At 54.8% G+C, this 14,266-nt stretch overlaps 1 protein-coding gene across 1 annotated transcript in view; it reads left to right on the top strand.

The window, feature by feature from the left end:
• Positions 1-14,266, top strand: part of NTN1 (netrin 1) — a gene marked incomplete at both ends in the record, with an annotated part of 76,276 nt that overhangs the window by 39,137 nt on the left and 22,873 nt on the right. The window contains one exon of the mRNA XM_084273645.1: positions 4,125-4,313. Coding sequence (XP_084129771.1) covers positions 4,125-4,313 — 189 coding nt within the window. The remainder of the gene's footprint in view (positions 1-4,124; positions 4,314-14,266) is intronic.

Genomic DNA, 14,266 nt, shown 5'->3' with positions numbered 1-14,266 from the left:
TCATATTGAAGCCTGGCAGCCTAGGTAGAGACTGATGAAGCCCCGTACATCTGTGTGCAATAAAGTCAGTGAACAAAAGGCTTGTGAGGTCCTTGGCAAAATAAGAGGAAGAGGGGAGCCGGAGAGAGCAGCACTGAGCTTAGCCGGTCGGCTGGAGCCGAAACCTTTCATCGGAGCAGTCTCAGCACCTCACATATGTTTTGCACATAGCTGGGCTTGCGCTGGGCCTGCAGCCCATGCAGGGTTCTCTCTGGGCAGCACAGGTGCTGTCAGTGTGGAACGTGATCGCAGCCGGCAAAGGCGTTCATAGAAAGAAAAGATGTGTTGCTAAAGAGCCTCTTGCTGTGGCAGGGAAATTCAGACCAAGAAGCACTGGCTGGAAACTAAAGCCAGGCCAAGTCATGTTGGGAATGAGGGAAAATGCTTCAGCGCAGCAGGGGAGTAGCCACTGGCCAGGGGAGAGGCTGGGCGGGAGACACGTTTCCCCAGTGCCTCCATCCAGGGGCAATGTGCCCGGGCAGCCGCACGCCTTGCCCATGGCACCCAGGGACTGCACACCCAAAAGCATCACGACCTGCTGCTGGGTCCCTCTTGGTCCTGACAACCAGCTGCCAGCAATATCAGCGTGCCCAGGCATTGCTCACACCGAGCACCTCCAGGCCCCACACCCGCTCCCTCTGAGGCTGCGATGGGTCCTGTCACAGCGTGTCTCTTATGCCCAGCGAGGACTTTCTGACGTCTGGATGGGTCAGTTATTGCATTGCTGTGAATCATCCAACCCCATGCACTATTGTCAGGAGAAAATAGGATGCCTTTTTCCTCCAGTCGGAGCCTCTCCCATTGGGAAAACACACCGGGCTAGAGAGGGAGTTGCCAGCTAGCCCTGGCTGGTGGCCAGAGGTACACAGCACTGGCCACTTAGGACTCAAGCGTGCAGGGTGAGCACAGGAGATGGTAATTTCAATTAAAACTGCCCTCCTCAGGTGAGTTTGGCCCCTTCTGTCTGCACAAACAGGTGGATTGAATGGGGGTGGGTGATTGAAAAGCACCTGCGTGCATGGGGTGAGGAGGTGGTTGGTGCCCGGCCGATGTCCTGCATGCCCTGGGAGCAGAAGTGGGAGGAGGGGACAGAGCTGAGGCTCAGCTGGCACAGCCAGAAAGAGCTGAGAAGTCGTGGTGGAGGGGTGGCCACTGCTCGCAGTGCTTGTGGAGAGCTGGCAGGGGCCAAGGGCAGGGAGGCTGGGCGTGGAGAGGGGCTCAACCAGCATCCTTAGGTCATTTGCTCTGCATGAGGGCAGGGATGGCTGGTTTGGGGAACTTGCAGCCTCTTATGAGCTCCCCAAAGTCAGACATGGCGTTTTCCCATCCCTGGAAAGTCAGTGTAAAATCCCAGGAGAGACCTGTGAGCAGCTCTGCACACTCCACTTACTCCTCTACGTTCCTGCATGTCTCTGCTGTGGTGAGACCAGCTGAAATATTTGCAAAGATCTTGAGAAAATCCCCAGAGTCCTGCTTTTCTGGCTGTGCAAAGACATTTCTGCTTATCAAGCAACCCAAAGAAATGTGAAGATTCTCCCTCGCTCTTCGGGAGGGCTCAGTCTTGAATATTAAAGAGGGATTTGACAATGCAATCTTGCAAAATACTCGAGTACCAAGCCCAGCTCTCCTAAAATACCAGTTTTAGGAGGAGGTGAGCTTTCGTGCCCTGTGGAAAACACACATCTCTGCCAGCCTCAAGGGAGAACTAGGTCTTCTGTGAGGCCGTGCCACCCCCTGGAGAAATGTCTCCTCGTGTTGGTCAACAGGGACTAAATCCTGTGGTTTGTGGCACCAGAAGCAGAGCTGCTAGTGATTCTTGAAGCTTTGAAGGGTGGAGATGTGCCTGGGGGGTCGCAGGCTGCAGCGGGGAGGGCAGACCCTCAAACTGAGGGACTGAAATCCTTGTTTCCTCTGCTTGAGCCGAGTCCTGAGGCTGCACCCTTGGTACTGGTGTTGCCTTGGGGGCTAGCTATAGCCCAGGGGACAGTCTTCGTGTTGCAGCCCTGGTGCACCTCTTGGCTGGTCCATGCCAGGGGGAAGACCCTGTCCTGAGCAGAGGAACCATCCCCCAGCCCTGTGCCTCCTGCACACCTGGGGGAAGGGTTTCATCTCGGCATCTCAGTCACTTCTCTGTGAAACAAGGACTTTAAAAACGCTTCCTCCTTCCCGAAAGCTTAGCTGTGGCGTTTGGCAGAATCACCTCTAACCTCCCATTTGTCTGGTACCATCGTGCTGGCAGGGGCACGCTGTGAGAAAAGGGAGTATCGCAGCTGAGGTTAAGATGGAAGGGGAAAGCCTACAAGGGGCGATGGTGCTCCCGTGCTGCAAACAAACAAGGCTGCTGAAATGTGCTTGCTGTGTCAGCCAACGGCTCCTTTAGGGCCCTCTGCATGCAGGAGCTGTGTCCCCGAACCTCCTTGGTGGTTGCCTCCTGTTCTGGGAGACAACAGATGCACCCGCGGGCGGGTGGGCCCAGCTACAGGGGAGGCAAACGGCGGTTCCAAGTCGGTGTGGGGAATCTCACACTCTCACGGCTGGCAAACCGCTGCCAGGCCGCGCTTCTCACCACCAGCACGTTGGCTGCTGCTTCTGCTCTCCCGGCCTGTGGTGGGGACGTGAGGTTGGGCCTCACCACGCCGGCCAGAGGAATTCGGTGGCAAAGCACGGAGAGAAAGGTCTCCGTCCCGCTGGTCGGACGTGTCCGGAGGGCCGTGCTCCCCCCCTGCTCTCACATCACGAGTAGCTGGGGATTGTTCCTGATAAATAATCCGGAACCACACTGTAATTTTCTGGGTTGAAATTCGATAATTGAGCAAATATAGCGAGTCTTTGTCTTGGGCAAGCAGCATAAGGTAAACAGGAAGGAATGAAGGATTAAGATGTCTCTGCTCTAAAGGAAGGTGACAAGCCCAGAGCCGTGACACCTTCGTGCCGAGCCAAGAGGCCCAGCTGTGGGTTGGCATTGCACAGATGCATTGTTCAGGGGGTGAAGAGCAAATAAAAGCAAAGGGAAAAGAAAACAAGCTATAAAATTCTCATCAAAGCACAGAGCCCTAGCAACTGCCTCTTGATGTTCCCCTGACAGCTCGGGGGAGAGGTGGGCAAGGGGTCGAGCTTTTGAAGTCCTCAAGTTGTCCTTTGCAAAGGTCCCCCCTGTTAAAATAGTCCTGGTGTTGACATTAGGCTGCATATGGTGGAGAAATTGGGCATCTCCTGGTAGGTTCAGTCGCAGCATGCACAGTCGGGGCAGGATTTGTCCTGCCGGTGGGCTAAGAGGTGAGGTTTTGTCAGCAGTTCAGGGCTGCAGACACATGACAGAGCCCTGGCCTGTGGGTACCAAGCACGGGAAGGAAAGCTGGGGAAGGAGATAGCTAGGAAGGTCCTGAAATTATATGTGGAGCTCAAGCACACACGTGTGTTGGGACTGGTGAGAGTGGGAATACTGGGAAGGTGATGTTGGAAACTCCTTTTGCCCCAGGGGCAGACATAGGGGCTCCTGGTGTGATGGGAAGCAGGAGGCTTGCAGCAGTCTGGGGGGGTTTGCACCGAGTGGTAGCACGATGGGAAGAATCACAGTGTGAGAGCAGATGGGAAGGGTGTCAAGCGGTGTTTGCACGGGCCAAACAGTGCTCGCACGGGGCAAAGCTGTGTTTGCATGGGGCAAAGAGCTTGTGACAAAGCTGGAGGAGCAGCTGCATGGCATGGGGGGTTGCACATTGCTGTTCCTTAACCACAGATGGGCTCCCTGCCCTTGCAGCTCTGCCTGCACCCAGCTTTTAATTCACATGAACAGCGGGGAGAGGCAAAAGGCATATTTGTGGCAAGTCACGACGGTGAGTCAGGGTCTCGGTGACGCCAGGTTCCCTCCAAAACACTGGACTCACCACATAGCCCTGGTCAAGGAGGGTGTGGGTTGGCAGTTGGCTTTCCGCAGGCAGAGGTGCCCTCAGAGCATCCCATCCCATGCCAGCCTGGCTGTGGTGGGGCATCCCTGCGTGCCCAGCCCCACGCACACAGGCTCCCCCGGGGTTCAGCTCTGCAGCTGGGTGCAAACACTGACGGTCGGTGCTTTCCCCCCCCCCCAGCCTGCAACTGCAACCTCCACGCGCGACGGTGCCGCTTCAACATGGAGCTCTACAAGCTGTCTGGGCGCAAGAGCGGCGGCGTCTGCCTGAACTGCCGGCACAACACTGCGGGGCGGCACTGCCACTACTGCAAGGAGGGCTTCTACCGGGACCTCAGCAAGCCCATCTCCCACCGCAAGGCCTGCAAAGGTACCGGGGGCTCGGGGTGGGGGCTGGCGCCACGCGGTTCCTTCCTCTCCGACCCCTTCCCGCTGGTCCTGATTCCACAGCTCTTGCTCTCACCAAACCCCTGCTCCTCCTTCTCCCAACCCAAGCCCTTGAAATGACTTTCCTTGCCCCCACGTTCCCTGCCATCACTTCTTCCAGTCTCCCCAGCCTCCTGGTGAGGATGAAGTCACTGGAATACTGGAAGTCCTCACCCTGAGGATGACTTTAAATGGTCTCTGGTTTTATAAGTCATCCTCCATCTGCTCCGATAGCCACAGGCATCAGCATCATCCTGTAGGTAAGGGCAGGACTGCACTGAATCCCAGGTACAGGGGTTGGATGTGGCACCTACACATCAGCCTGCCCCCTGCTCCCACAGGCAGTGCTTAACTCACCCACAGAATGTTTCCCTCCTCCGGACAAAGCGAGATCAGTAACATGGGAACAATTTTATTCTGAGCTCAGCAAATGGAGCTGTTTAAGGTTTCCTCTCCTCCTGGAGGCGAGTGGGGCTTCAGCAGGGCAGGAGGAGCAGTGAGACCTGCAAAGGAACTTTGTTAACCCTCAGCTGTCTGTGGGCAGAGTGGGCAGAGACCCCGAGCCGGAGGCGCAGCTAAAGGGATCAAGCATGTGCTCAGAAGCCAGGTTAGAAGATGCTGGGGTTTCCCGCAGAAAGCCTCAGTTCTTTTCTCTCTAAAGACTCATTTCAACAAGAAACACAGAGCTTTCTGGCCTAAGCTGTGTATTTTTGGCTGGGAAGTTTTGGGAATTCAGCATTTTCAAGTTTCTATGCTAATGCTTCTTCATGGGCTTGGTGGGTTGTTTTCTTTTTCCCACTGAAAACAGACACTCTCTGCCAAAGCAGAAAAGGAAAAATCACTTCTTCAGATGTGATTTCTCCCCCTTTTCTCACCCTGTGAAGCTGATTTCAATGAGACAGTTTCAACCTGCCTGGTGCTGAGGCTGCTAACAAGCTATGGCTGCTGCCTCAGCACAGGCTGCAGGGACCCCAGCCCAGCCTGTGGCTCGGGGCGGGGAGCAGAGCTGCGGTTTGGGGGTCTCGGTAGCCGGACTGCAGGGAGGGAGAGGAGCTGAGCCACTTCCACACCCATCCCAGCACCCCGGACAGACCCCCGGCCCTGGCAGCTCCCTGCCTGCTGCATGCAGCCGTGCCTTGCCCCCGCTCTGAAGAGGATCTGTGTTGTAATAAAAGTCACATTTCTGCTTTCACGGAGCGGAGGGTGAGGTGAAGGGAAACTGGGAAGGCGTGGGCTTCCCTGAGCTGGCTGGGAGTGGTGTGGGCAGGCATCCATCACCCCTGGGCAGTGATGTCCTCACAGAAGCATTGGCTGGTGTCCTGAGCCTGATTCTCATTTACCTTCCTGCTTCCCAGAAGGGGTTTTGAGAATTGCCCCCCTCCTTCCCCAAGCACAGTTACCCCCTTCCCATGGCTCCAGCTTGTCCCAGATGCCTCCCCGGTGTGGGGGGTCCTGGGGATGTGGTGGGATGTGGGGCAGAGGAGTGTTCTGTCCCAGCCCCAGGATCGACCTGTGTCCACAGTGATTCCAGCCCTCTGGGATCAGCACAGGGAGCAGGGAGGGGATGCTTGGTTGGAGGGTGGGGCAGGTCCCATTCCCTCCCCATCCCCACTCGCAGGTCATTAGCACGATTTCACAGTAGCTGGATGGTTCATTGTCATCCATCCTCCTGTACAAAGGCTGGTGAAATGGAGTTTCCTACAGCACAGGCATCCCTTTGAAAGCTTCTTTCCCCCAGCTCCCCTCACAGGGGATTTTATGTTCCCTCGATTTTCCCTCCCTGATCCAGGGACTGCTCTGAAAACTGGCGTATTCAGAAAACATCTCAGACACTGAGAAGACGCTGGCCATTTCCCTGTGTCCCACCCTTCAGCTACTGATAACCATTGATCAGATCCTCTCTCAGGCTTCTTTTCCCAAGGCTGAACAGCCCCAGCTCACTCAGCCTTTCCTCGTAGGGGAGATGCTCCAGACCCTTCATCATCTCCGTAGCCCCCAATAGCCAAACCTTTAACAATTTTTAATTGAAAAGTGATTTTTTAAAATGATCCAAGGTTGCCTTAGCAGCACCAATGGATTCATAAGAAGTTGGGCTTTGAGGATGACTTTTACCCTGGTGGGAGAAGCGATGCAGCCGTGCCACGCTCCTTGTCCCTGTGTTTGCTTCCAGTTATTTCCTTGCAAAAACGATTAAAGCAAAAAGTCCTCAGGGATCAGAGATGCCCCGTCGCAGGGCCACGCTACAGGCAGAGCGTGGCACGGAGTCTGCACGCCACGCAACGGGATTGATGACAGATGGAGCAGGGACACTGCAGGACGTGTCAGGTTTGGGTGCGTGCCAGCGCCTGCCAGCCCGGGGCCAGGAGCTGAGGGTGGGCTGTGGCTGCTGCCCTGGGTGGCCCGCGGGCCCCAGGACACCAGTTACTCAAGTCAGGGCTCCCCGGGTGTTCTGAGGTCAGACTGCACAGCCCATTGCTGCGTGGCCCCACACGGGGACTCTCTGAGGAGTCTGATGGTTGTGCCCATCCTCCTCCGTGGTGATGGGGAGGATGCCCTTTGCTCTGGCAGATACACCAACACCCAGGTCTCCTGCACACCTGTCAGGTGTGAGGGCTGTCCCAGAAAGCCACCGAGCCCCAGGTAAAGGAGTTTTCCATGTTCATCTTTTAAAGGGCAGATTGTCCCATTTGTGTGAGCACGCAGAGCTCCCGAAGTGCTGGAGCGCGACTTCCCCTCCTGCTTTCCCTCTGCCCCCAGTGATGTTGCAAGTGAAATTCCACATCTGGGTCCTGTAAACCTCCGTCCGCTCTGCTCTGTCATGGGCCACCGTAAATCAGGGCCCTGGTGCCAGTTCTTCTGATTCAATCCCCTTCTGATACTTGCCAGATGATTGGCACCGATGCAATCCCATTGGAGCCGAGGCTTCGGGGCAGGATTTACACATGACCTGATGAAAAGATGACAAATGACAGGCATCACGAGCACACTTGCACTGGGACCACTGGTGTAAACCCCTCGGGGGGGGGGGCAGGATTTGGCACCTGGAGATGCCACATTCATTAGGGTTCAGTAAAAAACCGGGGAGCGCCTGCGTGCCCTGTGCTGCTGCAGCCCACGCTGAGCCCAGCAGAGCCTTTCACAGCTCTTGGAAGCTTAATTAATGGTTTGTGCAAGGAAAAAAAGAAGAGGGGGGGGGAGCAAAAAGCACTGCCAGCCTGCCCACCCATCCTGAGTTGCACCCACCGAGGCTCAAGGCTTTGGCATTTGCTCTGTGGGGACAGTTTGGGTTCCAGCAGGGGGGGGTGGGTCCGTCCCCATGGGCTCAGCCTCCCGCTCTTGGTGCAGCCGCCGGTTCTCTCCCCACCAGATGCGGGCCCGGGGTGCAGACACGGGGAGCGGAGCCCCCGGCTCCTCGTGCTGCCCCAGACCGGAGCCCAGCCCCTGGTGACAATGGGACGACTCCCCCGTCTCTCCCCACTGACTATAGAGGGAGCTGCGTGACCAGCTTAGAGCCGAACGCTCCTTCCCACGGAGCCCAGGGAGGTGGAACCTTCCCTGCTGCCTGGAGCCCCACCGAGGAGTTGGGGTGTGGGAGGACGGGCTCACTGCCACCAGCCCACTGGTGTCCCAGGGGCCATGTCCCGGTACTGCTGTCCCAAAGGGCCATGTCCTGGTGCAGGACAGGAAGATCCATCTGTCCACAGTGCATCCCTGCAGGTGTCGGTTGTGGCCAGCATCCCTCCAGCCTCAGAGATGTCCCCTGCCACCGTGGTCGCCATCCCACAGCTGGGTGAGGGGTAGGCAAGGTCACAGCCCACACACCCCGAAGACAAGGGATGGTGAGCCAAGGCTCCCTGGGGCAGCAGGGCCACCAGCAGTGGCTCCTGGCAGGGCTCCTGTCCCCAGCTTTCCCTTGTCTGCAGCAAGGACCACTCCTGTTGCTGCAGGGACCTCGTCACTGTGCCAGTGCACCCTTTGCATCTGCCTTAGGTTAGATGCTTAAGAGAGATGCTCCTCTCCCCAGAGCAACCTCTTTTTGATGCCCATCTCTACTCCAGGTCGTTTGTGGTTGCCTGGGGCAATACTTTCTATGAATTCCCCCTGGGGAGTTGTCCTTAATCATCAAACTTCCTTCCCTTCCTTTTCTCCTTCGTGCTGGCAGGGCTTGGGTCGAAGTCTTGTGTCAGGGCTTGGTCACCTCTGAGAAATCACATTACTGGAGAAACTCCAGACTTTCAAGGCACTGATCTGCCAAACACAGGCTTTATTTTCTCCATAGGGCATGCTCTTCCATGGCTGTGAGAGCAGTTTTATGGCCGTATTTCTCTACTGCATTGCCTAGTGGCTGTGCCTCAGTCACCCCCTTCCCTGAGACCCCATAATTCTTCATGTTCATATTATTCCAAGTGTTGAGCACCGATTTATGGTTTTCACATGTAAAACTTGTCATCAGCAACCCCAGGCACACACAGGAGAGTGAGAGAACACTTAGAGAAACACAGCTTTAATCTGTCCCGTGTGCGGAAGACTCGAGTGCCACTGCCACTGAGTGCCACTGCCACCAACTGCCATTACCACCGAGTGCCTCTGCCACCGAGCGCCACTGCCACTGAGTGCCACTGCCACCAACTGCCACTGCCACCGAGTGCCACTGCCACCAAGTGCCTCTGCCACCGAGCGCCACTGCCACTGAGTGCCACTGCCACTGAGTGCCACTGCCACCAACTGCCATTGCCACCAACTGCCACTGCCACCAAGTGCCTCTGCCACCGAGCGCCACTGCCACTGAGTGCCACTGCCACTGAGTGCCGCCGGCTCCATGGCCCCTCCAGGCCGCAGGGCAGAGCTGCTGCACTCACCCGCCGGGGCTGGAAGGGGCCCTGAGCACAGGAGGGACATGATTGTGACAGAAATTCTTAAAATGTTTTGAGTTTGTGGCGTGAAATCATGGACGAGGCGTGTCTGGGGGTCTGTTTAATGAAGGCTTGAGCTCAGCTCAGCGTCTCTACCTGGCCGTGCCAGCTTCAAGCACCCACCACCACAGTAAAGCAGCCGCTTCTGTGTGAGCTGGAGGGGAGGCGTTTGCTGAGCTGTGGAACATCCCTCTGGCAAACCCAGCACCTGAGGCACTTTCTACTTGTTTCAAGCCAGGAGGTCTCCACGTGCCGGCCTGCATCCCGCTCTCCCTTCCACACCCCGTCCAGCTCCCGGGACTCTCCGATCAAACCTGACCTCTGTGAGCCATCGGGAAGGAGCAAACGTGCACGGCCCATCCTCCATCCCAGGGCAGCACACAGGGTGATGCCACGCGTTTAGGGAGCACAGATACCACATCCCCCTTTCACATTTGTAGCCCCTGGTGATACTTTGCTCCTCTGTGTCTGCCCCTGGAAGTGCCCCGGTATCGGGTTCATGCTCTGTTTTGGTACAGATAAACTGGGGGAAAGGTAAAATCCTGCTGTCTGCTCTTCCCAGAAACTCACTGCTGACTCTCCCCTCTCTCTGGCTGGTGATCAGGGCCACCTCCCACGGTACAGCAGCATTTGAACAGATACTTGTTCCAGTGGGATATATTTTAGGCAGTCAGGGATTGAAACCTGGATGCTTGGAGAGAGTACAGAGAACTGCCCCCCCCCAGCAGAGCACCAAGGGGCATTGCCTTGGGCAAGGAGGCTCAGCCATCCACATCCCAGATGAAGTTCACATGCTGGGGGTCTCTGGTCTGCTCCAGAAGTTGGCTTGGAAGGTTATTGACAAAAAAAAACCCCAAAAAACAAAAAGGAAAAAAAATTAAAAGAAGAAAGAGACAGAGGTTTGTCTGTGCCTGATGATAAGATCAGAGGAAAATCACCCCGTGCCAAAAATTTCCTTAAGCTGCAGCTGTCTTCAAGCTCCAGGGAAGTCCATAATTGCACATATCGCTCCCACCCAGGCACGTTTGCTGCGTGACTTGACTCCCCTGCAAGCCTGGACCCTTGGGGCTGCTCCATGGCAGTGCTGAGGGATGGGGGCTGCTGCTTACCCTGTGCTCTCCGTTCTCCAAGAGAATGTGCCGAGGGACATTGTGCGTGAACATGATCCTCTGGAGAACTAAATCCACTTCACAATGTCAGAGGCGGGCTGGCGATCTCACTGCAGAGCAGCGAACGGTTAACATTCAAAGCCATTATTAGTATTCAGAGTTAACACAGGGACATTTCAGCCTCTGCTTCTGCTTGGCAAACTTGCTGGGGCCAGCCCAGTGGGTACACACCAAGCACAACGGTCTGACCCGTGGGATCTGCAGGACATGCCACCCGTGGTGGGAACACTCTGCTATTACATGTGGCCTTGCCCATCCCTGCGGGATCCCATCCCCAGAGCCAGCACAGGCCTCTGCACCACTCAGGTGCACAGATTCCAGGGCAGTGACAGAAAACCAGGGCAGCTCTTCAGAGGAAGGAGTACCCACTGCTGCACTTGAATTGTTTCTTCAGAACCAAAGTAAATCTGCTTAAAAACACCCTGCCCAGGTGTTCGGGACAGCTTCAAGGCTGGGGGTCACCTTGAGATGGATTACAGCTTCAAGGACACAACCAGCCCAGCCCCAGGAGCTTCCCACACCACACGCTCCCCGACCTCAGGAGTTCACTGGCACCAGGTGTAAAGTATCCGAGTTACCAGGGAGAGAAAAAACAACTACAGGAAAGTTTGCTTAATCAATAACAGTAATCAATAAAGCACGCTGAGCCACACCGTGCCAGAACACAAGCCTAGGTGAAACATGTTACTGCACGGGGATGCCACAGGCTGCGCCACTGAAGCACCGGTCAGGTTTGAGTAGAGTTGTTTGCCACTTAAAATGTTGCTGGCATCAAAGTGTCCGCACATGAAGCTGGATTCTGGTGTCTTTTTTCCCAGTAGAAAGCTTCTATAGCTGTGTTTGTTTTCAGTCCAGTTGGAGCCTCTGGAGGAAAGGAGGAAGGCAACTGAGGGAAGGAGAGTGTGTCCATGGATCTGGAAAAGCACTTAAAGGCACGGGTAAATACAGACATGCACCCAAGGCACACAGGCTGTACAGGACTTAAATTCGTGCTTAAAACTGAGCCTGATTTCCTGAAGAAGGTTCTTTCTCCATACAGGAGCCTTTATCAATGAGTATTTCAGATTAAGGTGTTTTTTCCCAGTTTAACACACCACTGGGTACTGCTTTAGTGCACGACATGGTGTAAAGCAGCCATGCTGGAAGCCCTGTGATGTATGTTATCACCACAGACATGATCCAGACACCCCAAGAAATCAAGACTTTTCCATTGTTCAGACAAATGGCTTTCTCATCGTTCTGAAAACATCACAAGGAAGAATCTCACCCCAAACAGGAAGATGTTAATTCTCTGAAAATGCAGGTTCTTTCAGGTGCCTTCTCAAAGAAGGTCACACTTCAAGAGAGCTAAGCCTGGAGATTTATCCCTCTGTTTACCTTTCAACACACGTGTGGGGGAAGATTAGCAGCTGGGAATGCTTCTGCCCAGAATTCAGGGGTGAAAAAATATTTGCATTTTTGTGGTGCTATTTATCAGCCTTGGGTGGGCAGGAGACACCCCAGGAAGCTGATCTGCTATTCCAGGGCATCCTGCATCCTTTCATGCACAGTCCTAAGATTTTGGGTACTTTTCAGTCCCAGATGAGCCAAATGCCAGTTGAAGCCCAGAAATGCTCCACTGCCTGTGCTTGGGCAGAGGATGGTCTGCCTCTGCAGATCCACGTGTGTAATAGTGGCTTGGGAAGCTTGGGAGAGAGAAAGCTGGAGGACAGGCAGTTTGGAATAGCATGCCCCCAGGGGACATCTGGTCCTAACTGCAGGCAGTTGGGAGCTGGCTGGGAGTGCTTATACCCGTATATATATTAATCCCAGCTAATGTAACTACAGATGTTCCCATTCAGAGGCCTATCTAATCCTGTTGGGCCTTTGCCATGGTATCTCGTAGCATGAGTTCTGCGAGTTAATTACGTGCGGCGCAGAGCAGCGTTTCCTTTTATCCCTGGAAAAGGTTGCCTTTTAGCCGTGCTGAATGTCCTTTTGTTCCTGTGCCTTAAGGACCAGTGAAGAGGAGCACCTGTCTGACCTTCTGGGCGCTGTGCATTACTTGGCATCCCTCCACCATCTCTTGGCAAGGCATGCCCAATCTTTTCCCTCGCCCTCGGTGGGTGCCTCTCCCCGCCTCTCACTCCAGTTCCCAGCTGAGGACATGCCATTGATTTCTATAGTGCCATGATACAATATTCAGTCTTACTCTCTACCCCTTTCATAATGCAACCTGCTATCTTGATGCTCTTCTGAGCTCCCTTGCAATCAGCCAGATGTTTCATTGACTCCTCGATCTTTTCCTGGAGTGGCTGCAGTTAATTGGGACCCTTCAGCATTTATCAGCCATCCTGTTCCCCCCTTCCAATCGCCCATCCTCCTGAGCCCTGGTTTTCGCCTGCTGTCGCTGCACCTACGTGATCTCCTTGTGTCTGGAGTAGCCAAGCTGAAGGTGATCACTTAGAGATGCTGGCAGCTCCCTGTTTCCCAGATCATGGTTATTATACAAGAAAAATCAGCTGTTGTGGGCAGAGGCATCTCCATTGGTACCCTCATTCCCCACTACAGCCATTCATCACATACTCCTGTTCCTTATAGAATAATAGAACATTTTTGGTTGGAAAGGACCTTTTAGATTATCAAGTCTTTGTTTTCTCCTCCACAGCCAGGTTTTTAACCAGGAAATAACTTAATTTCCTTTTTTGGGGTGTTTTTTTTTTCTTGGTTGTCGTCGTTTTCTACTGGCAATTCCTGGTCGTCTCTACCACAAATACTCATCAAAGATTTTCCCAGACACCTAAATTCTGACAGTTATCTCCATGTGTGTGTGTGTGTCCCCAACCCGATGTGCTGTGAACTAACAGGCTAATGACACACTTGCACCACCAGCACTCCCGTTTGCCCCCCTCACACCTCACTGCACCACTGCCGTCTCCTCTACGGGGTGACCCTTTTAAGAAACACATGAGGATAGACAGGACAAATCAGCTGTTATTCCCCTCATTATTTCTAACGAGGTCCCAGGCACCCTCCTTTCCTGAGCAGGGAGGCTTTCCCAGCTCTGGTCTCTGTTCTGCTCAGTGCAGGGCACTGCTGATAACCTGCATTGGGGTGGGTGACAGATGAATCCTCTGCACCCAGGGAAATCTGGACATGAAAGCATGTTTTGTGGACCAAAAGGCTGCTAACAGACAGGCAGTGAGGAAGCCCAGGGGTGCTTGCACCCACCACACCCCCTGCAGCTCTAGTGAAGTCTTTCCTAAGTTTGGGGTTAGGACCCAGAGGAATTCGAACTGTCCTGGGGAAACCAGCGTTAAGCACCGGCAGCTACTCCATGGCTGGGGAAGGAGGAGAGCCTGTAATTACTGGCTGCAAGTGTTTGCATTGGCCAGGGAACTGCAAATTGCCTTTAATTGCTCCTAATTGCTGGCACTGATTCAGTTCCTCTGGACAGGGAAGGCAAAACCTACATCTGCAGACACTGCCAATACCACCCCCTGCCTCCCTGCGCCAGGAGGGATGAGCTGCTTCTGATGGGGAGTGTTCTGGAAGATGGAAAAGTGAAAACGGGGTCAGGGACTGGAGGAGCCTGAGTGCTGCTCCCAAGGCAGCTGTCCTGGGCTCACAAGGTGAGTGCTGCTCCCAAGGCAGCTGTCCTGGGCTCACAAGGTGAGTGCTGCTCCCAAGGCAGCCATCCCAGGCTCACAGGTTCCTGGGTGCCATGAAGAGTTGGGGGCCGGTGGCAGGAAGCACATCCCAGCAGCTGGAGAGGATTTACCCCGTGGTGTGATGGAGGGAGTGACGAGCGATCATTTGGGATCACTTGGGATCTC

This window comes from Gallinula chloropus, assembly GCF_964237585.1.
Source record: "Gallinula chloropus genome assembly, chromosome: 20".
NCBI classification, from domain to species: Eukaryota; Metazoa; Chordata; class Aves; order Gruiformes; family Rallidae; genus Gallinula; species Gallinula chloropus.
Note: the sequence above shows the minus strand (reverse complement) of the source record. Positions and strands in the feature narration are given on the sequence as shown.